Genomic DNA, 24551 nt, shown 5'->3' on the forward strand with positions numbered 1-24551 from the left:
TGTGCAGGGGGAGGGGAATGAAGGGGGGAAATAGAACAACTGTAATGGCATAATCAATAAAATCTATATATAGAAAAAATGAGGGTCCCTTATGCTTAAGGGACCTGATTTTCTAATGCTGAGTGGGCTAGAATTGGGAATGCAGAGAGAGTGTCTTGGCATTGTAGAGGGTCAGAAGCAGGCAGACTGTGGCACAGTTTATAAGCACAAAAAGGAAGCAGAGATTTAAGGCAGATGTTTGAGATAAGAATAAAAATAGTATATATGGCTGGAATAATCCTTCTACTCTATTCATTGGAAACCACAATATTGAGGGACAGGGGAAAATTAGGAAACCCAGCAGTGGTCTAAGACTTACACACCACAGTGGATAAATTAACAACACATGTTTATTGAATGTAGTGAATGACACGAGCCTGTCTCCATCACTTTCAAGGTAATTACAACCGTAAACACCATGTGTCCCAGTGGCACAGCACTAAAAGCCATAAAGCTGCAACTGTCATGCGAGAGCATATTCAAATGTCCCTTTATCAAATTCTTCCACTTCATCTTCCCATGTAGAGGAAGGCATGCTACTATATGGGTCTAACAGGATTTTGAAGCATCTGATAATAAGAAGTCCCAAGAAAATACATAAAATCCCAACAAAAGCAAAGACAGTTTTTTGCTCCAAAGTCAACGAGAAAGCTGATACTTCGTTGACACTCATCTTAGCTGAAGAGTTGCCACAGTAGGTACTACTCATTATTCACTGTCACATCGTTGTGGCTCTTCAGAATTCCAGCTGGAGTCACCTCTTGGCCTACATATAAAATTGAAATCAGTTAGTTATATCTGTGTGTGGTATTGAGCAGGTAATTATTTTATAAAATCTAGCAGTTTTTAAACCCTCTTGACTTAACTCACAAAAGATGTTTGCAAACACCATTAGATATGAATTACGATCAAATTACAATCAAATCATGAGCATTGGAGAAGATACTCCTATTGTAGTAATTGCCTTTGTGGACACATAAAACTGTACCTATATATGCTAAATATAAAGTCAGGTATGAAAGTAAATATTCAAATAATTAACCCTAAAAGCTTTTAATCAAAAGCATTGTGAGGTAGCTAAGCCTCTGCCCTTTTGGCCCGAATTATCATCTAATTTGGCATGTGTACATACTACTATAAATAAATAATTACAGGATGTCAGCTGGTCAAATTCTCTGAAGTCCAGGTTTCAAGGTCTATCTCCATTGTCCCTTTGTCTGATGAAGATGCTTGTCCTTTTCATGTCTTCTCTCTTTTTCCATAGCCTTTAGACTTATATCTATGTATTTCCTGCCACTATTCCATACACTAAATCTCAATTTGTTAGAGAGAAATTGCATTTTTAAAAATTTGTTTATAAGTGCAGTACCCAACATGGCAGCTTGCAAGTAACACACAACAGTAGATGTGGACCACTAAGCATCTCGACCACCTCCATTAGCTTTCAGAACACACTACATAAACATAAAGTCCAAATTAAATAAATGTTTACTATAAAAATGCAGCTTCAGAGCGAGCTCCTCAGACCCCTCCCAAAGGGAACTTTCCCATCCCTAAGTTCCTACTATAGTGGGATTCCAAAATTACGGCAAAAGTGTTGGGAAAGTGGGTGTCAAATTGAAGCCAAAATTTTTCCCACTCGATGTCTTAATGTTAATTAAATTGATTCCAATTTGAATCAACTAATGAAATCAATGGTTACTAACCCACAGCTACCATTCTTGAGAGGACTGTCACCAAATTATCTTGTCATTGAATAACCGAGGACTATAGATTGTTAGTATTTTCATTTTTGTTTGTTGTCATGTGGAAGTTTTGTTTCTGGGTTTGGTTGCTGCTTCTTCTGATAATTTTTAAGAACTATGTTTATTAAAATGGCTGGCCCTTCAGGGTTTTTTTAATGAATGGTAAGAAATGGAGAAGAAGTAATTAATAAAAACAAACCTTGTAGCTTTTAAAATTACTTACCAACTAATATACCAGTTAATATCAACATTTTATTTTGTAATGCTTGGATTCCAATACATTCTGGAGTGTGCTGGTTATTTGATGTTTTTGTTATTAAACAAAAACAAAAGGAAAAATACTGTTTTAATCCTTCTTGCTGAATTTTTTCCTTCAAATCATTTTATGTCCTAATAAGTATGGTATAGTGAATATACTTTAAGAAAAGTAGGATCACTTAGAGTGGCTCTGAATGGTTTTTCTGAAGATTGAGTTCTTGCACAATTTATCCTGTAGAAGGTATAGGAGATGGCACTGAATATCTAATGACCTTGGGACTTAACTAGAACTTTTTCCATCTTAATCTCTAATTTTATTGCTTTTGTCGCTTGAACATATTTTGTTGAGATCTATACATGCTCTGGGTTTTTTTTTTTTTTTTGGTTGTTTAATGGTGGAGAAACTAAAAAGCAGGATGTTTTCTACTTGGAGATGTTGGGCCCAATATTCGTCATGTAACTGAATGATTGAGCCGAGTAACTTGTTTGAATTGCTTTTTCATTAAAGCCATGACTTTTCTAGGTTATACCATTAGACTATTTCAGGGGACATGTGGTAAGAGGAGGCAGTAAACTCGGTTTACTGGTGAACAATGTGGTGTGCCCAGCAGACTCCCTTCACTGAGTGACTTCCTGCCCAGCAGCTGGGAGTGCTGCCAGCAGCTGGGGTTCAACTGTCAGCCCCATTCACAGGTGGCCTCAGTAGCAGAGAGCTGCCTCACCAAGGTCAGGACACTTCCTAGGGAAGACCATTTGCAATGGCCAGTTGCCATAAGAATAAAAAGACCTGGCTATCTTGACACAAAGGGGCATAATTCTGAAGGACAATTCTAGTTCTAGAGTTTCACATGGGATATACACTGAGGCTGTTGTTGGTTCCAGCCACAGGTCACCTTCTGCCCACTCCTGCTTAATTCACACTTTTCTACAGGGTTGAGCCCAAGGTCATTAATTAATAGACATCCTGCATGCTAAACTCTGCCTCAGAATCTGGTTTCTGAGGACACCAACTTACAATAATTTGTATCACAAAAGTTAAAGCACCTAGCAGTTTCAATGATCTGTATATTTTTTAGCTAGTTAATTTTGCCATCATGTAGAAACAGCCTAAATCGAGTATAAATATGCTTTAGTTAAATTTATTTGTGTTTTTAAAAATCACAAAGCAGACAGACACAGGATGGCAGCTGATCATTACGAGTTAAGTCTTGTTAGGTTGGCTCCTAGCCAGTGATTAATCCACTGGACTCTTTTTCTCATTCAAATCTACTAAATGATCAAACAAATAAACAAAATAAGCAAACAAATAAACAAATAAAAATGCATTTTCTAGCTATGGCAATAAAACACAACTAATTTGTCACTATTAAATTAGACCAAGGTATCTTCCTACAAATAGGTAGTTACAAAGTAGTCATGAAGATGTAAAGTACAGCATAGGAAATACAGTCTATAATATTGTAATAACTATTTATGGTACCAGGTGGTAATGGAAATATCAGGGGAAACACTTTGTAAAGTATGTGATTGTCTAATCATTATGCTGTATACCTGAAACTAATGTAAAATATTAATAATATTGAATGGGAATAGTAATTAAAAACAAGGTATCTTTCTAGTAAGAGATACAAACACCCTCATATTTTATATTACAATTTGTCTAACATATATCAGATAGTGCTTTGTTCTTAGCATCTTAGACAGTCTGTAAATTGAGTTACTTATCATTTTTATGAAACGATAACTAATTCTTAAGTTGCGGCCACAATTCTTGGCATATTGTAAGTACTCAGTAAATATTTTAATTGAATTGAATTAAATGTATTGAAAAATATTATATTAATGAATAAAGTTCTGGTTTTAAAATATCTAAGTTTTAAACATCCAGAACCTTAAAATACATTTAGTAAAAGTAAAAAGAACAAGAAAACTTTTATTTGATTTTCTAAAAAATCCTGAAGATACCATGTAAAAATATTTATTAAGTTGCTACTAATATGTTCTAGTAGACAAAGCCCTCTCTATTCAAAGAGATTACTCAACTCGTAGGGGAGGGAACCTATGCACAAACAAGAATGAAACAGTATAGGCTTCTACAAAGGAAACAAACCTGTATTTAACGTAGGCTGTGTACCAAATGCTCCTTTACATGATATTTTATTTTTTCTCTATAATAATAATACAGCATTGATATTATCTTCAACAACTTGATGAAAAAAGAGATTCAAAGAGGATAATCAAATGTAGAGGGAATAGAAACTTCACCCATTTAGGGATCAGGAAAGTTTTTCTTGTAAGGGACTGTATTTGAACTGAGTCTTGAAACAGAAGATTTAGATATGTGTAGAAGGAAAGAGCATGACAATAAATATGGAAGCAGAAAAGTTCTGGATTTGTTTAGAGGACAGTGCACAATTTGGCCCAAGCAAAGGAGAGTAATGGAAACAAACCAATAGGTATTAGGACAAGTTGGTATAAGCCAAAATGTGAAATATCTTGACTGTCAGGCCAAGTTTGAAATTTATTTGCCTAGAGGCCAAGTGGTCTGATGATGAGACTGAAGTAGACATAGGTTTCAGGAAAGAAGCATCATGGAAAGAAATGGTCCAGGTGAGAAGCAACGTGGGCCTGGACTACAAACTGAATGTGTGGAAGATGGAATGGGTTTGAAAGACATTTATAAAGATATGAAGGATAGGACGCACTAACATAGTGGGCCATGAAGAGAGAGAGGCATCAAAGGTGACTCCACTCTGTGAAGACTGGATAAGTGCAAAAACAGTGTTTTCATTAACCAAAATGAAGGAAAAATGAGCAAAGTATAAACTTATAAAGGAAATGAAGAGTTCTGTGCTGGACTTAGTGAATTAGTGGATCATGGCAGACACTTTAATAGGCAGTTTTCAACAAATTAATCCACATTATTTTGTCCAGCATAAAATTGCTGGTGGGGAGAATATTTTAAGGGCATTATTGTCAAATAAATTTTGTGTAGAAGAATGCATACCAGATGGAGTATCCCATACAGACAAGCATCAAAATTTTGCAGATCAAAATTTAAGAGATGGAAAGAACTGCTGAATTTTGACTAGGAAAGGAAAGATCAAGGAAGATGATAGTTGCATCCAAATATTTGGAGTGTGATACTATAGGAAGTCAGATCTACTTGTTACAAATTGATCCAGGGGCAATTTATTGTAATTCCATTAAGGTTCTATTTGCATGTGCTAGAAAGGATTGAAGATGAAAGAAGCCGAGGAATGAATGAGCTTCAATGAATGTTTTCTTTAAAAGAAGACAATAGGATCTGCTTGTGGAGTTGTATAAGGAGTGATCCCACTATGAGTAAAACCACAGTAGGAAGCTCACCTGGAACAAAGGAGGCTGGAGTGTCTAAAAGGGGTGGGTAAACAGTGTCAAATTCTTCAGTGGTAATTGGAACTAAACACTGAAAAATAGGGCATTGACATTCAGAATTTTTGCGTCATTTAAAAATTTCAGTTGAAACTCCAGGAAAGACATTCAAATGAAAAGGGTTTAAGACAGAAGGTTAAGGAGAATATGGGGTCAGGTGGTAAAAGAAACTTGACAGAAAAGAAGTTTTATTTGCACAAAAGTTAAAAATGCAGAAGTTGAGATTATTACACTAAGCACTTTCAGTAATAAGAATATGACTATATATTCAGTTTTTAAAGTAGAGCTGAGTAAATTCACTTGGGTTTCAAAAGAACTATGAAATTTCAATTTTGAACAAAAAATTGGGGTAAAAAAGAACAGTTGTTTTGTTAGTATCTTAAAAGAAAGACCTTAGACTTTTATAGTAGTTTTAAAATTCTACATTCTACTGAAAATAAAAACAAAATACAGGTCAAGGAGAGTAACTGAAAGGGTAGTTAGTATTCAAGGTTGAAGAAAGTCTGGCCATTTCTCTAGGCTGTTTCTATACAAGAAGAAAAGTAAAAAGTTAAGCAATTGCCTAACAATGTTTTCAGCAAATAGATGCTTTTGATCATTTAATCCAATTCAATTTTATATAGAAATTGAAATACCAATATTTTCAGGCCTAAATTTCCTAAACATTTGCCCAAACTCTCCATTTTTCTTGCTCTGCAAGGTGAACAACTTGTCTCACTTCAACACAGAGTCTGAAGTGTTTGAGAATATACTGCTACGTGTGCTGAACTTTGCACCTTCATACTGGTGAAGAGGACAATATGATATGAGCAATGTCAATAATAAGCTACTGTTAATAAATAGAAGTCTTCAGTTACAACACTGATTTCTTCATTAATTAATAAGTATCCAAAATTATTCTACAATTGTGGATAAATAATATATTTCAGTTTCTCTAATCCCTGGATGGATGAGAAAGCAAAAAAAACCCCAGCAATTTCTTCCTGCATAACAGACCCTTTAATGCCTACCTCAGAGGGAAGCCATCATCTTAACATACTGTTTACTGGGAAATAGTAAAAGACGGAAATCTAGATCATGAAGGTACAAAACCATAAATAAACATTTGTGAGAAAAAATAGTTAAAAACAAAATTTTTCAAAAAGAGTAGAATGTAAAATTGTGGGGTAAAAGTTATTTTTAAAATACTGCCTAACAAAAAATGGGTAAAATGATCAACACTGGACAGTTTAAATATCAAGGTCCATATTTATTATGATAAAAGCATTTAAGTACATTTTTGTAGTAGTACTGCAAAAAGATATTGCCTTAAGCCATATTCACTGAAATAATTATTTAGATACTTCTAGAAATAAAAAATTAAGTTAAAAAACACATCATTTACTACATGACAACTGTCAAAATCTGGGATCTCTAAGTCCTGAGGATTGAATCATAGGATTGAGCCAAGGTTATGCCTATAGACACCACAAGCCCCAAATCTCACTGTGGTTATTAACCAATAAGTAAAATCTTTCCATATTAAGTCTCACAAATCATACCATGTGGGTAGTCAAGCAAAGATAGCAGTATTCTTTATACCTGATACATAACTCTTTATAAATATCAGTGTTAGGTGTGATGCTTGTTTTTCTATGATAAAAGTTTACTGATTGAAGATATAAAAATTCATTTTTCAGAAACATAGTTATTTAATTTGTATGCAGCAATGTACAATTGGAGAACCAATATTGAAAATATTGCCCACTAAAGATAAAGAACCTCCTGTATTTATTTTAATCAACAGGTTTTTTCTAATTTATTCTTCTATTAATAATATTCCAAACAGTAAATTGGAAATAACAACTATTATAGTATAATATGATGTTCTGGATGGAAATTATTTTGGTATTGGTCATTAGATATAATAATCTCTAATGCTAATAATGTGTATATTTATAATTTCATGAAATCAGACACATAAGGAAACCCAAGCTTAAAAATAATGAACCCTCCCCCCACACACATACTTCCACACCATATATCAAGGTTATTAAATCCTATTAAAAATAGAGGGAAAAGAAATATTATTGTGGCCACATCAGCACAGAGCTAGTTAATCATTAGGAATGGAATGTGTTGGAATCAAAAGAAAACCCTAAATTACAAACCCAGATGTCTTCATCATGATGAAGTGCATAAATTTCAGGCCTTCCAGGGATGAAAAACCTTGGGGTCTGTCAAAATCCATCCCCCAACCATTCGGATTTCAACCTTAAGAGAATTTCCTTCTTAAGAGAATCTTTGGATGATTCCTCAAGGACTCTGATATTCGTTCCTCTCAAAGCACTGAAAACCTTCTCTGTAAATTCCCAAAATGTCTCACTAGAGAAACCTAGACTATCATCATCATTCTGCCTTGTTTGTCTGCAGTTCTCTTTGGACATATTAAACAGAAGAAGCATAGAAACCTGCAAAACATGGGAGAAGCATCAGCAAACTGCATACACATATGCTCTCTGTTTTGCTTTGCTTTTTTGGCAGCAGCAGCAGCAGCAGCAGCAGCAGCAGCAACAGAAACATTTGTGCTCTTTCTCCTTTAGAATTTGAACTCACCAGACTTGCAGGCTCCTTCCCCCCATTCCCCCACCTCCTTCCCCTCTTCCTAGCTTCAGAAATACAAGAGAATGAGGACATGCTTCTCATCTGGACCTGCCCTGGAACCCTTCAGTTAATGCGCAGGGTAGGGGGAGAAAGTTACTTCTTAGGCAGGGTTGTCTCACCTTCCATGCTTGTTGCCATGGAGATGAAATCCAGAGAGTAGACTTAAGTGCTGGCTGGTTTGTCTGTGTTCGCTGATCGGTTCAGTAATAATGTAAAAGGCGTGCCTTGGGAACCTGCGTGGAGTCACAGGACCGTGGTTAGCGCTTTCCTGGCCTACGTGTGTAAATGTCTGTATCTGTCGGTGAGAGGAAGAGGACGTGGGCGCCCACGAAGTACGTGTGCGCGCGCGAGTGTATTTGCAGAAAAATGTGCATAGATTACTTCGATGTAGCAATGTGTAAATATTTTCGCATTCGCGCGTGTTTCTGATGGCTCTAAATTCTTATGCCTGTCTTCTATGATACAAAAAAGACACAGTGAAAGATTTAACTGGGGACCGCATGCGGCATTTCGGTTCCTTCACCCTGCTCCACCTTTCTCCTCCACTCAAACCCAACCGGATCCCCTCCCTTCTTGGACTGGTGCTTAAGCGCTGTCCGTAGTGCTGAAAATTGCGTAGTAAGACCTAGCTCCAGCACAGGAGCTGGATGACACCAGACCAGGGACACTGCAATAAAGCCCATGTGCAGTTGTGAGGCATATTTCCTAAACAGTGTTAAATACATAGAATCCAAGCCTAAACCACATTGAAAGCAAAACAAAATGAAAACAGCAAAAACCTCTTACCTCGTTCTTACTTAGGGGTCTTGTTCTCCAAACTCAGTTAAAAGGTTCCACTTCTATTCTTGTTTGGATATGATATCCAGAACCTACAAGTTGCAAACACCTGTAGATTTCCTAAAAACGTAATTATTGATCTTATAAATTATTACATTTTCCTCAACTTGGGAAATGTAAATACAGAATGGGGTTATTGTTCATGTAAAATAACCTGTAAAATCATGTTATAGTTTAATTACAAAGTGAAGTCAAACTTTGTGGTCATTCATAGTATTTACTAATTTAGAAAATTTCATGGCATTTCAGAAATGGGCAATATATAACTTGGAATTCATACATGATTTTACTAGAAACAAAAAGGTTATTCTTTTTCATTTAAAACTAGTAAACACCGTATAATATGGGTGAATTAACTGCCCCCAAAGGAAAAAAATAGAAGTATCTTCTTCCAGTCATAGCCATGGTCTTATTGACATTTTTAAAGCTTACTAACATCCTTTTGTGTGTATGTGGGGGGGTACTAGGTGCTAAAGCAGTGCCTCTTGAAATTTAATGTGCATATAAATCCCCTAAGTGTTAAGTATGTTGAATCCAAGCTTAAACCACAATGAAAGCAAAACAAAATGAAAACAGTAAAAACCTCTCACTTTGTCTTTACTTAGGGGTCTTGTTCTCCAAACTCAGTTATAAGGATCATACTAATATGAATTCAGTAAATGTGAGGTTGGGCTTCAGACTTAGAATTTCTAACAATATCCAAGGCGATGCCAGAGGTTGCTAGTCTCCAAACCACACTTCAAGTAGTGAGGTGCTAGAAATATTGTATTCTGGCAATGTAGTCACCTATAGAGTATGGAAAGGAGGTCGTTTTATTTCACCTATTATTCTATGTATGTTTCCAGCCTGTTGCAAGATTATTCTATTCATATTAAGTGCAGGGGTTAACCATTTTATTTGCACAATATTAACAAACTTTGTGAATTTGATCATTTGATTTTGACGTTGTTTGGATACACACTATAGTTTACTCCACTCTATATTTCCATACTATGATCTACTATCACCATTCTCTTTTCAAGCCCGGTTCAAGGGAGCAGGGCTAAGTTTCACGATTCTACTGTTGATGTATGGGTCCTACTCAAAAGATTTGTTGTAATTAGAAAACTTGACTTGTAAAGTTATGTCCTTAAATATGGCTGAATAGTAAATGCTCAGGCCACTGGTTTTAAAAATCTGGATGTTACTGGCATAATTCTCACCCAGTTTAGAAAGTGAGATATGGCCATTGTCTCATTGATCATTTGAGCGAATGCTGACCTGTCGTGTCACTGACATAACACAGGTATAGTTATATTTTGAAGGTTTATTTTCTGGCATTAAAAAAATTTATATCTACCTTGATGCAGTGCTTTTAGTTAATGATTTTGAATTGATGCCAAAGAAAAGTTTTGACTATAAATTAGATTACTTGGTTGTAGTTCATGCATAACCCTGACCTTTCTCCAGCTATATGAACAAAGGTGAAGCTCTGAAAAGTCTGAAAATTGGCTCATTCAAGAGAGAATAATGGATTAAAAGTTTATTATGTTCCACTTCTTTGCTAGATGCTAGGATACAAAGATAGGTAAAATTTGGTCTTTGTCCTTGATGAGATACAATACACAATAACTTGTCAATTTCTCCAAACTTCTATAGTAGCACAGAGATTAGTAACTTATATTTTATTCCTATCACCAAAGAAGTAATGAAAAATAGAATAAAACCTAGCATACCTGTATTTTAGATTCTTAACAATGTCTGTGGCCCTACTTTAATTTTTTTAAAATTGTTGGAAGGTATGAAGTATTTGAATGCTCTTCTAAAGAACATGTGATTAGCATATGCTTCTGGATAGTCTATGATTTATTTTCAGAGCAATCCAAATTATTATGAAGGTAAATATGTGGGTGGCATTGTTTAGATCTTCCCCAAACAAAATTGCCTTTACGTTCCCTTTCAGCTTATACACAAATATTCTACATAAAACAACCCTCAGCTTACACAACCTGCTCTACATCAACTATAGGATGGTTACAAAAAACTTACCTAACATATCACTTTCTATTCCTTTATGACATCCCTTCAAAAACATTTTAAAATACCAATTTAATGAATTGGACTCTCATACCACTCCTTGCCACTGAAACCATCCCAAAGTATGTGGTGTATTCTCCTCTTATATACAATGTATTTTATCATAAATTTGATCACATTTGCCTTTACTTTTAGTTACCAGGGATGTCAGATTCAAATTAAAAGCTACAGATTACTAACATTATAAGACTACAAGGCCTTTATATTTGTGTTTTTTTCTATTGCTTTGACTGATGCAATTTTGTTTCCCCAGATATTGGTATATTATTTTCTTTAAATTACCTGTTTTAATATATATCCTCATGTAAATGTTCTAATAAAATCAGCAATGGAGTCAGTAAATAAAAAATAATTAAATGAATACATTTATTTCTCTACTTTTTGGTGAAAATTTTTGACTACTGGGTAGATATATATATTTGCTTTATAAATTTGTTTTCAATGATACTAAAATATAGACAAAAGATTATCTAGTTTGTTCTGGAGATGAAATCTAATTTAGACTAAATTATAAATATTTAGCTACCAGAAGAAAATGTCAACTTATGTAACTACAGATCAGCTTTATTTCTAAACATTTTACTTCCTTTTTTCTCTTCTACACACTATAAATAGTGTGTCTTATAAGACTAGGACTTTTTGTTATGTCAGAGAGTAGAAATGTTAATTATCTACTTTGTTAGAAGACATGGTAACTATAGAAATTTAAAGAACATGACAGCTTTGCCCTAATGAATATACTGTAGAATAAGGGTGTCACAAAGAAACTGAGAGCAAGAAATTTCCTCTAATATGTCAGTTCAGTGTTCTTTTCAAAGGGAAATTTTGCTTGCAATGAATACTTGCCACCCTGGCTCCAGTGAACTGGACTTCCTCTCATTTATTATAGTGGGATCATCTCTTAAACTTATTGAATCAACCTGTTACCTTCAGGTTTTTATGGAAATCATTCTGGCAGAAATTTGATTTTTCTTTATGAGTTAAAATGTTTTTAATGTTGCTGTGCCTTTTTGTTATTTACTTAAATGTTAGATATGAAACTTTCCAATAAAAAGTTAAAATGATTAAAGACAAATATGAATTACTTTTCTTATAAACATTTACAAATCTAATCCAATACTTATTTGGCTTTAGATGGTATTAGGCAATTAGCTATATCCAAAAGTCAACTGTTTGTTTTTTTTTAATGCTTTTCTACCTATTTTGATTGTCATTTGAAGCTACCCATAGCTTTTTCCTGCATAAGTGGTTTTAATATTTTTGGAGGATCAAGAATGATTTTAAAATTCCAATAAGAAATATATACTCTCTACCTAAAAAGTAAACAGATACAGATAATTTTGCCCACAACTCAAGGCATTCATGGGCCCTTGGAAATCCATTTTTATAATCTCAAAATAATGCAAGGAGTGGTTTTTAAATTTTTGCTATAAATAAATAATCCATGGTCTCATTCTGTTTTGCAACTAAGTATTCTGACTTAAAGACCTATGGGTTTGTTTTGTGTGTGTGTGTGGGGGCATGTGTGTGATTCTCCCCACCCCAATTCCATTAGTTTTCTGTTTTCTTCCCTTAGATTTCCTCAGAAACCAGAAGGCGTCACTTTACCATCTCATCTCTAGAAAGTAGCCAGTGCGGGATATGCTGAAATAGGATTAGAGAGTACGGTAACAGGATGATTAAATTTGATTAGAAAACAGCTGTGTGGGAGTTTTGTCAACAGTGAAGATTTTAGCTAAGTAAGTGGACTCATAAGTGAATTGAGCATGGTGACACTTGGTGTAGATAATGATCTATTGTTGTCTATTTATGAGTCCCACTGAAAATGAGATGTTGTGTTTGGCTGGTAAACTCTTTTACAAAGAAAATGCACTAAATATTTCAATTCAGAGTCATCTATGAAGTTTTATTTAGTTAGTTTTAATTTTATTGCTCATAATTTTATTACACATTGATTCATGCAAAGAGTACTTAAAACCTTCTATGATATTTACTGTTGAATCTAGTAAGTATGATAAGGTATCTTGAGCACATTCTCCACAAATGTAGGAGCTGTAACTACAGTATATTTAATTGGCTTAAGTTATTTTGCTGGTGTAAAGAAACAGGGAAACAAAAGCAGTTTATTCTGCTATGGCTTATGTTTGTGTAATATGAATAGTTATTGGCAAGTAGGAATGTCGATAGAATATGGAAATCAATTGATTTATACATGATTTTCTCTAGTACATTAGTGTTTTGACTACCAAGTAAAAGCAGCTTAACCCTAACTCCACCAACACAGCGGAGTGGAGTAAGCTGTGGTGGAAAGCTGTCCTCTACATTATGCCCACTCACCACTCCTTCTTCCTCTGGGCTCAGTCTTGCCACATGCTCACTCTTGAAGTCCGTATTGAACAGTTCTCCCTGATCCTTGTGCATTTGCTTTTATTTTCATAAATCAACCTTTCCTTATACTTTTGCATCATTCTTAACTAATTTTTTAATGGAGTTCTATATGCTCTAATGTACATTTTGAAATTTTATTTTTAACTGTGCCAGCGTTTTCATTAGGCTTTTGTAGTGCTGTTCTTGTGAAGTTCGGGGGAGTTACATTGGATTTTTCCTCAACTTGTTTATTTCCCTAAATCTTACCAGTTACTTTTTTAATTGAATGAACTTTATTTATTAGAGCATCTTTAGGACTACAGAAAAATCAACAGAAAGTTTAGAAAGTCCCCATATACCTCCTTTTTCTTGTCCTACAGTCTCACGTGTTATTAACATCTTGCATTTATGATGCATGTGTCACAATTGATGAACCAATATTGATACCTTATTATTAAGTAAAGTCCATAGTTTACATTAGAGTTTACACTTTGTGCTGTTTAGTTATATGGATTTTAACAAATTCATAATGTTGTGTACCTACCCTTATATATCATAACAGAATAGTTTCACTTATCTAAATATCTCCCGTGCTCCACTTACTAATTCCTCCCATTGCCCCCAGCTGCCCTGGTAAAGCTCTGGAAACCATTGATCCTTTTACTGTAGTTGCAGTTTTGTCTGTTCTAGGACGTATGTATAGAGTCATGTAGACTCTGTTACCTTTTCAGACTGGCATTTTTTCACTTAGCAGTGTACATTTAAGTTCCTCCATGATTTTTCATGCCTTGATAGCTTATTTCTTTTTATTGCTCACTACCATTCCATTATATGGCTCTACCACAGTTTGCTTAGCCATTAACCAATTCAAGCATATCTTAGTTGCATCTAATTTTTTGAAATTATGACTAAGATGCTGTAAACATTTATGTGCAGGTTGTTGTGTGAACAAAAGTTTTCAAGTCATTTTCAGAAATAACTAAGGGTATGATAGCTGGATTAAGTGTTAAAAGTATGTTAGGCATTGTAAGAAACTGTAATACTGTGTTTCAGAGTGGCTATACTATTTTGCATTCCTACCAGCAAGAAATGAGAGTTTCTATTGCTTCACATTCCTCATCAGCATTTGGTGTTATCAGTGCTTTGGATTTTAGCCATCCTAACAGCTATATAGAAGTATCCCATTGTTGTTTTTATATTTGATTTTCTAATGGCACAAGATATTAAACATCTCATGTTTATTATCTATTTTTATATCTTCTTTGGTGAGGTGTCTGTTCAGGTCTTTCCCTGCTTTTTAATTGGGTGATTTGTTTTCTTATCATTGAGTTTTAAGAGTTCTTTGTATATTTTGGATATATGTCCTTTATCATACATGTGTTTTGCAAGGATTTTATCTCAATTGGAGCTTCTATTTATTTCTCCAGGGTGATGATTATTTTTAGTGAATGACTTTGTGGAACACAAGGTGTTTTTTTCATGAATGCATGCATAGTTAAAGAAGAAACACTTGTATATTTGATATCAGATTTCTAAAACTAAGGTAGCCAAATAAAGCTCACACCCCTCATATTTTAAGCAAAGCAAAATGGAATGAGTATTTAGTAAGACATAAAATCACTTCTGACAAATATAGAAGACAATTAGCAAGGCCTATCAAGAGGCCTTATCTTTCAGTGCTATCTGAAAGTCAGTATAACAGAAGTTGAAGTTAGTGGCTATTTGATAAAAGAATACCTAAAAGATTTTAAGGAGAAGGTATAAACTTAATGTTCTGAAGACAAATTTTTGCATAGTATTTTATATATAGTACTCAGTTGTTCTTATATGATTGTCCCAGAAACTTAAGTGATGTGCAAAGTAATGCACATCACCAAAGTAATGGTTGGGAAGAATAAGGTCTGATTTTGCAGAAATGCTTTTGACACTAATTTACAGACATATTAGGAGGCCAGGAGCAGAAATATCGACAGAAGTAAACAGATGCTTATGCAAGCTTACATTTCCTCAACATCTCTGGGACAGTCAGAAAGTCCACCTTGACGGTACTGCCATGCAGTCACCTTAGTAATCTGAAGGGTATCTAGAGGAACTCAAAATTGAGATTTGTTAGTGGAGTCAAGAGAATAATGTAAGTTATAAGTGTTTTTACATACTTAATCTTATTTAAAAGTACAAGAATTCTTAAATCTAATAGACAAGTGAATGAATGAATGAATGAATGAATGAACATAGGAATTCTTTTCTTTGTATTTGGGTACCTGAGAACATAGGTCATATGGCTTAGAAATTGTGCCAAATATTACTTATTGATGGTCAGCATTATCCTTACCCTTTGAGGCTCTCCCTTTTATCAGATATTTGGCAGACTCTGTTGCCAGCAGCATTCCAACTTGGACTCTACCAATGAGAGACACTGGTGCAAAATTTTGGAGAAGGAAGGGAAAGAGAAGTCATTCATCTCAGCAACAGTAACCTTGTAGGTATCAGCAAGTGGCTGATGAGATGAAATGTTATGCCAGTAGCCTTGTGGTATAAGAAAATTTTGAGGCTTGCTACCACAGGCAACAAGGATCGTGTTGATGGTTCCCCATGCTTCCTGCCCTTCCTAAATTTTCAAATTCTAGCAGTCACTCAAAGAACTTTGCTTCCCCCAGTTGTACTAATTATTGTGTTAACCCTCTAAGTCTGTGCATTTAGTCCTACTACTTTATACAGCAAATATTTATACAGTTTCGCTTAATTCAAAGTTTTATTTCTTTTCATAGTTGATTGCCAAATAAAAGAAGACATAAAAACTATGGCAATATACCTAATCAAGTTTGTTTAAGTATGTATTTATGTGTATGTATGTGCATATATATACATATATTTTAACATGTTTAAACAATCTGTGGACTGAAATATAAAGACATGAAGTCATTTAAGCCTACCATTCTATAATACACCATAGAGAATGTATCATATGTGTGTACTACTGAAAAAAGTCATTGCTTCTAACAAATTAGGTTCAGACGCAACCATCAGGAATGGTATGGTCCTTGTAAAAATGTGCAGCAAAAGGGTAGAATTTTTTTTATTTTGTTCAGCTTCATGGAAGTGAGGTAACAGAAATCTGATGGCAATGCCTAAAGGCAATAGGGGCTATTTTGCTCTCAAAACAAGAAGTTTGGATGTAGGCAATCCAGGGCTTATGCAATGCTTCTGTGAGGTCACGAATATTGCAGTCTGCTAAACTACTGATCTGTCATCCTTAGCTTGTAACTTTTGTTCTCAGAACTGTTGCCTTATGATTTCAAGAGGAATATTACACCCTTTAGTCTTACAGGAAAGAAAGCAATCAAACTTCCTAGGAAAGACCCTTCTAGGATCCATAGCATATTTCTTCTTATAATTTCTCAAACTTCTGTTCTGTGGCCTCATATTTCAGCTGGGCACATTGCTACTCTAAACAAACTTGTGTTTCCATCAGTAAGGACAAAAGGGAGAATGGATATCAGATAGGAAACCTGCAGTGTTCTCCAGCAACAAAGCAAAGGAACACACAAAAGCCAATGTAATTGAGGTTTTCAAAGAAAAATATTTAAAGTAGCAGTGTTTGTATGGCCACAATAAAGAAGAAACTATTGAAGCAAATCAGTTATTTCAGTTAAAAAATAATAATCATCGGGGTTAGGTTAAACTATGAACAATAGGAAGAGACTAAATAGTATCACTTTAATTAGAATAGAAATTTATTTCCTATTCTTGAAAACAAGTTTGGGGTAGAAATATGGATGTTGTTACTATGTGGCTCCCTGGTGCCATCAGAGACCCTAATTCTATTTTCCTCTTACACCTTAGCTCCCAATTACAAGGTCACTTCATGATCCAGTATGGTTGCTATAGCTTCCGTCATCATTTGCTCATTGCAAGGCAGCAGCAGGAGGAGGCAAAAGAGGACAAAAGGGCTATTCTGCCAGTTAAGTGAGTTCCTTTCAAGAAACCTCCTTCATGGTCTTTACAACATTTCTGCTTATATCTGACTGGCCAGTACGTAGTTATATGGCTCTGCATAGTTGCAAGTGTGCTTAGGAAATGTGGGCTTTTAGCAACATTCACAGTCACCTTAAATAAGTTTTTATTATCTAATAAGAAGAATATGGATGTGTCAGTTATCTCTATGATCACCATTTACAGGATAATCTTCAAATAATCCTATAGGACAGCATGTGGATTGAACCTGATTATTCATCAGTCTAAGAAATCTATTTTTTTCAATGTTGTAATTGAAAGTTGGAAATGATATTGTTAGGTGGATAATTATTTACATTAAAAACAATATTTGCTATGAAGCAATTATTTCCATTAATACAGTAGCCCACCTTTGCTTTCCAGGGTTTCAGTTACCTGTGGTCTACCATGGTCTGAAAATATTAAGTGGGAAGTTTCGGAAGTGAGCAATTCCTAGTTTAAATTGCATGCCTTTCTGAGTACCATGATGAAATTTTGCTCTGTCCTGTCTGCGATGTTAATCACCCCTTGATGCAGAGTATCCTGCCCCTTAGTCACTAAGTGGCCTGCTCAGATATCACATCAATTGTCCTATTATCTCCATCCCTGTGTATAAGTGACCTCTATTTTACTTAAGGATGGCCCCAAAGCGATGCACGTGACTTTCGTGGCAGTATATTGTTATAACCGTTCTATTTTATTATTATGTTTGTTAATCTTTTAACTGTGTCCACTTTATAAATTAAACTTTATCTTACATATGAATGTATAAGAAAAAACACAGTCTATATAAACAGTTTAGTACTATCTGCAAATTCAGGCATCTAGTGGGGAGTCAGGGAACATATCTTCTGTAGATAAGGGGGAACTACTGTGTTTTGGGATTAGGATATCAACATGAGAATATTTAAAATATTACTGTATACCTTGAGCTGTGTGGCTCACTTGGCTGGGCATCATTCCACAAAGCAAAAGCTTGCTGGTTCAATTCCTGGTCAGGGCACATGCCTGGGTTGTGGGTTCTGCTTCCGGTCTGGGCACCTGTGAAAGGCAACCAATGGATGTTTCTCCCTCACATCAATGTTTCTCTCCTTTTCATTCTCCCTCCTTTTCCCTCTCTCTAAAAGAATAAATAAATAAGAAGGAGTAACTACGCACACAGGGAGAGAAGTGAGGCAGTGCTCTCGAAAGTTTGCCCTGCTGATCATCCGTTTAACGGGGTTACTGAGGCAAGGTTGCAGAAAATCTTAAAAATTAAGAAATTTAATTAAAAATTAAATTAAGGAATTTAAATTAAGAAATTAAAAATGAATGAATATGGAGACTTAAATAAATATATGGGAATTAAAGGAATCTTCAGTCTTCAAAAAGAGTCTCAATATTTCCTACAAAAATCAAAAGTAAATCTGTTATTGGGCAACGACCCCAGCATTGTACAGTTAAAAAATGTAACAGTTATCTAAGGAATTCAATCAAAACCCTTGGTTTTATATGAATTATTCAAATAATTGAGGTGAAAGTAGAATTTCCACCTGAATTATTCACATAATTGCCTTCTTTCTAAACTTCACTTGGCTGGTAGAGACCTTTCTTCAGCATGTATTTTTAGAATGCTAAATGCTAAAAAAAATAGATTCCTACATTAAGCAGAGCATTGGGGGTGGGGGGACAGGGAAATAGTAGATAGTTGATTATCAGAATAAGGCTATATTTTTCTTTCTAATGACAATAACCAACATACACTTTTTATCACAGAATGAACTTGTATGATGCAAAAGGAAACTGCATATGAATTTCAAATATAACCTGTAGTATTTTTTATAGTTATAAATTCCTTTTTAAGTTTTAATTCCCTGAAGTTTGAAAATGCAATAGCTCCAAATTCAGCCATTTAATTTTATTAAGCCAAGCCAAGTGCCTTAAAAATGATACTATACTTTCTGTTTGATTTCATATTTTGGTCTTTGGTTCTCATTTAAATTTAAAAAAATTTTAAAATTACAATCGACATGCAATGTTATATTAATTTCAGGTGTACAACAGAGGGATTAGACATTTATGTTACTTAGGGAGTGATCTCTCTAAGAAGTGTAGTACCCATCTAACACTGTACACAGTCATTACAGTATTATTGACTGTATTCCCTGTGCATCTCCATGACTATTTTTATAACTGGCAATTTGTACTTTTTAATCCCTCACCTTTTTCACCTATCTCCCTAATGCTCCTCCCATTTGGCAACCATCAGTTTGTTCTCTCTGTAGCCATACATTTATTTTGTTTGCTTGTTTATTTTGGTTTTTAGTGAAATCATATTATATATTTCTTTGTCTGAAATATCCTTTAGCATAATACCTGCTAGGTCCATCTATGTTGTTGCAAATGGCAAGATTTCATTCTTTTTAATGGGCGAGTGATAGTCCATTGTTCATAGGTACCACAAATGCAAAGAGAAAAGAATGAGCCCATTCCAGTTGCCATTAGTGTCTCTCGTTTGGAGGTAGAACTCTGGTCAGTGAGACCAAGTGAAAAGTTACTTGCCAACCTCCCCTACAGCTAGGTGTGTCCTGTGACTAAGTTCGGCCTCGTGAGTGGAAGTGTTGTGTGAGAACTCTGGATTCAATCCTTCTTTTCTGGACTCCAATGTTGACGAGATACCCAGATCTCCAGCAGCCATCTGGGGCCATTGGGAAACCTTAAGAGTGGAAGGAAGCTTCACACTAGGATGGTGTCAGATTAAGATAGAAAGAATCTAAGTCCATGATGACTGTGGAGCTGCCATTTCCACTCTGGGATGCCTCCCTCTGCTCTGCTTTTTTTTAAGAAAGCAATAACTTCTATCTCGTTTCAGACACTATTGTTTTATTTCTAGTCCCTGTTACTAGCAGATGAACACAATTCCTAAATGACATACATATTAATTAAAATATTTTGGGGTTTAGCATTAAATTTCTAGACCTGTATAATGGCTCCTTTCTCTCTCACTCTCTCTCTCACACACACACATGCACACACACACTTCAATCTGTAAGAAAAAACTGAGTGGTTAGGCGAAGTTTTATTATTAACACATTTTGTGTGATTGGAAAGGATGACATTTGTAATGGGAGTTGTAAGAAGACAAAAACTAAAGCATTAGTCAATTATTTTATGGTATATATATATATATATATATATATATATATGGACTTTAAAAAGTAAAGGAAAAAAGGAAACTATAGAAATGGAATGTAGTAATGGAATGTTAATAAGAATTTTTTCTTGATTTTTTTTATAGATTTAGCTAAGGACAATTTTAATTGCAAAAGAGGGAGGAAAGATCACTCTATAGGGCACTCAGATGGAGTGATAAGGATTAATCATTTTCTCTACAGAAGCTGCCCCCAAATTCTTTTTGTCTTTAAGATCCAGCTCCTCTGTGAAGCTCTCCTGGATCTCCCTTTAAAAATTAACTTCTGCTTTTTTTGCACTTATAGAATCAGGACCAAGGCACAGTGAGTAAGGTACACTGAATAAGGCATTTGTCTTAGGCACAGAATTTTAAAGGTGACTAAAGAGCTCAATAATCAAGATAAACATTTTAATAGAATATTTTAATCACCACACTACAGCATGCAGGCAGGCCTCCTGTTTTTGTAAATAAATTTTTAATTATACTTTGCTTTAATCTTTATTACAGAACTCAGTGCTTTTTATAAACATCCTCTCTCAACAGGTTCATATTCATTTTTGTATTCTTCATGCAACTACTACTCTATTTTAAGCATAAAGGTCTCCTAAAAATATTAAATGGGATCTATTGAAGGAATTTTCAAGAATATAGAGAAACATAAGCATAGAGACTCCAGGCTTATGTTTTCATCATTAAATTCAACTATAATAAAAGAACAACAGAGAATGATAAATGTTTTGAAAGTACTTGTAATTCAGTTCTTCGGAATATTACTTGACTAGGTGACTAAAACTCTAACCAGTCTAGATAAATACGGGATTGTAATACTACTTTACATTCATATAGTACTTCACCCTACATGAAGTGCTTTCCTTTAATCCTCATCTCAGTCCTGCAAGATAAGTATTATTATTCCTATTTATTATGGAGAAATTGAGAGGTTAAGTGACTTGCCCAAGGAGTTACAGCAGCAAGTGGCAGAGCTGGGGTTCTAACCCAGGTTTGTATGGCAAAAACCCATTCCCTTCTTCTTTGCACACTAAGTTTTAGGATTGACTGAGTAATACCTTAAGCAGCAGTATTTTACCAAGTGCACTCATTAATGATTAAAATTGTTCTGATTTTTATGTGTGTATGTTTGATGACATAAATTAACTCTTCTAACATAATGTTTTATGCTAGAGTCATAAATCAAATGTTTTATGATTAAGTGCAGAGACCTGCATATTGAAATATCAAAGAACAGGGGAAATTATGCAATACTTGAGTATGTTTCTAACTACTACTTTACCACTAATGTGTGTGAAATTCTGCAAAGTATGTAAATTATACAAGTTGGCTTCTTTATGAAAAACAAATATTTGGGAAGGTCCTTGAACTTTTCAGCCAGAAAAGGTTATTCAATGAGAAATTAAAGCACCGAAGAGTTAAGAGTTAAGCTTAATATTTTTCACACTTAGGGGGAAAAATCTATGACTATATTTTAAAACTCCATATGGTAATTAAATTTGTTTGAGAGCCTATAACTGCTTAACATATAATTTCCATTAGTATTTAATAAACACATAACCCAAACCCAAATGTATATTATTAGTCAATCTAGTAGATGTCTTATAAAAATTATTTGTTCTCCTTATTGATTGCTGCCCAGAGAATTGAAAAACTTCAATCTTCTTTTCACAAATTTATAGCTGAGTTCCGAGGAAAACCTCATTGTTAAGAAAAACCAGAACTCACAAGAAATTCAAAGCCATTTATTTTGGTGAATTGAAACCAGTCATCAATTACTATTTATTGTATATCCACGTGGTGCCTAGGCATTAAAGTGCCAAGTGATTTATCTGCATTATTCCAAGGATTTCTAAGGGGACTCTGAAGATTTGCATTTGTCTTTTAAAGATGCAAAGTGGTGTATGCCTCTCTAATTTAAACAGCTCCCACTTGAAATGAACTCAGTAGTACGAACTGTACAGAGTTCTAGAGGTTTCTAACCCCACAACCGACTTTTGAGCAAAGACCCCACTGGGTGCCAAGAGACAAGGTGACTGGTGGGCAGAACAGGGCCCCACCAGGGGCTTCTGGACAAGTCAAGCCCTTCCCGGCCTGGCAGCAGGGCCGACTGCAGCAATGGCGTCCCTAACCTGCCACCCCATCCTTACCCTTCCCCCACCCTGCACTCCCACCCCCCACCCCCGGCTCACAATATCTCCCAGTCTCCGGGCCCCCCACTGGTTCTCGCGAGATCCGGGCAACGGAGCGCTCGGGGCCTTTTCAAATCGGGATCCGTTACCGCTTTCCCGGCCGCCGCCATTGTCACGCTCGGAGCCTCTGTACGCAGGCGGCCGAAGCGGAGGCAGTGGCGGCGGGATGGCGGAGGCCGACAAGTCCGAGGTGTCCGGGGCCCCTGGCGACGACAGTCCGCATCTACAGCCCGCTGAGCCGCCAGGAGAGCTGCGGCGAGAACCGCACCCGCCTGAGAACGAGAAACTGCCTCCTCCGCACAGCAGCAGCTCCAATGGCGTTAAAATGTATTCTTTTCCTCCGGGGACCGGGACAAGGTGGGGGGCGGGAAGTCGGCCTAGGGGGTGCCGGAGGCCGGGCTGGGCGTCGGAGGATAACGGCCTTCGGGCAGTAGGCGAGGGGAGGAGCAGGTGCAGCCTGGTCGCTTCCAGGCCCAACCCGCCCGCCACCGGCCGGGTGAGCTGGGGTGCGGGTCGAGGGGGGCCGGCGTCCGGGTTCCGTTTGCAGCCGGAGACCACGGCTCACCCCCTCTTTCGTGATTTCGGCTGGAGAATCTTTGAGCAAAGCCACAGGCTGCTGGAAAACGGTCCCCCTTTAAAGGCTAGTAGTTAGTGTTCATCACTAGGGAGTAACTAGGGATGACATCATCGGGCATTTCCTCCTAACCACCTAGAACGTATTTCAAAGAAATGTCTCCGAATCTCCACGGCCTCACGCTGAGCTTTATAAATTCAGTTGTTTTCTAAAGTAGGTGGTCATTTCTGAACAGATACACACCAAAAGGAAGTTAAATAATGTGCTGTTAGGCTGAATCTATTGTTATCTTTAATTTGGAAGAGTCACTTTAAAAAGGGAAATGTGCCTTGCTCCCTCATCCTTCCTGGCCCTCAGATGTGTGTCAACCCTGCAGGCTATTATGTATAGACAGTTTGTGATGGTAGGTTCTTAATGGTAAGATAAGATTTTTTTAATTGAAGGAAACCCCCTTCTTTTAAGGTTGCATCAGTCATTAGAGCCTATAAAGAATTTTGTTGACTCAAATTCATAATAATTTTGTTACTATAAGGAAATGTTGTGCTCCCCTTTGTTATATGGAGGATATGAAGTCAGGCATTTATTTGCATATGCCCAGCTCTTTAAACCTAAAGTTGAAGTATGTTATTTAGTGAAAACATCATTTTCTTTCTCTCTCAATTATTAGGGTAGAAAGCAGTGAACATACACTCACACTAAAATAGACCATGTAAATGTCTTTTTCTTTTGTATAAAAATATTTGAAATGGTGTAGTAAATCTGGATCAGTCTTTCTAAGGGTTGATTGAAGATAAGGTATCTCTGCCAGCTGGGTTGGTTATGACACTCTTGGTCTCAACTGGGTTTGAATAGGATAGGCAGTATCTTTAGTCAGAATAAGAGATTCTTGGAGTTTGTTAGTAGGTGGGATATGGTGCACCTCTGTAACTGCAAAACTAAAAGTTACTGAAGCACTTCTACCATGTTTATCAATATGTGGGCTTTCAGGGATTTGGCATCATAAATATGAATGAAAACCACTGAAACGATAATTTTAAAATGTGCTTTTAAAGAAATGTATAAACATGGATCTGCCACCCATTTTTTTTCTGAACAGAAAGTACAGCCTTGAATTACAGAGAGAAGCCCCTCTCAACTTGGATATGATCAATGCAGCAATAGTGTTAGTGCAAGTAACCCTGGCGTCTAAACCTCCATCAAAATGTCTCTACCTGCTTTGAAAGTTTTTTTGT

The 24551-nt window shown here is 35.8% G+C and overlaps 2 protein-coding genes across 5 annotated transcripts in view; one reads left to right on the forward strand and one right to left on the reverse strand.

The window, feature by feature from the left end:
- Window positions 1-469: 469 nt before the first annotated feature.
- CTXN2 (cortexin 2) lies at window positions 470-15418 on the reverse strand. 3 transcript variants are annotated; one of them, XM_037156524.2, is made up of 4 exons: window positions 15381-15418; window positions 8886-8968; window positions 8219-8332; window positions 470-805 (listed from the first exon to the last, which is right to left on the reverse strand). In XM_037156524.2, exon 4 carries the CDS (start codon window positions 746-748, stop codon window positions 503-505), a length of 246 nt encoding a protein of 81 aa, XP_037012419.1. In that variant the 5' UTR covers window positions 749-805; window positions 8219-8332; window positions 8886-8968; window positions 15381-15418; the 3' UTR covers window positions 470-502. The 3 variants fall into 3 exon arrangements, with proteins under 3 accessions (XP_037012419.1, XP_037012420.1, XP_037012421.1); XM_037156525.2 differs by having other exon boundaries at window positions 8197-8332; XM_037156526.2 differs by lacking the exons at window positions 8219-8332; window positions 8886-8968; window positions 15381-15418 and adding an exon at window positions 7607-7687.
- A 7361-nt stretch (window positions 15419-22779) lies between these two features.
- MYEF2 (myelin expression factor 2) overlaps window positions 22780-24551 on the forward strand; it is a 30808-nt gene continuing 29036 nt past the window's right edge. For both annotated transcript variants that reach the window (XM_037156477.2, XM_037156480.2), the window contains exon 1: window positions 22780-23072. In XM_037156477.2, the coding sequence (XP_037012372.2) occupies window positions 22912-23072 (161 nt within the window). In that variant the 5' untranslated portion in view covers window positions 22780-22911. The remainder of the gene's footprint in view (window positions 23073-24551) is intronic.

This window comes from Artibeus jamaicensis, unplaced genomic scaffold, assembly GCF_021234435.1.
Source record: "Artibeus jamaicensis isolate MK-2021 breed Jamaican fruit bat unplaced genomic scaffold, CSHL_Jam_final contig_548, whole genome shotgun sequence".
NCBI lineage: Eukaryota > Metazoa > Chordata > Mammalia > Chiroptera > Phyllostomidae > Artibeus > Artibeus jamaicensis.

Coding starts and splice junctions, on each gene's coding strand:
- CTXN2 (XM_037156524.2), bottom strand. CDS start 748: ATGAGTAGTACCTACTGTGGCAACTCTTCAGCTAAGATGAGTGTCAAC.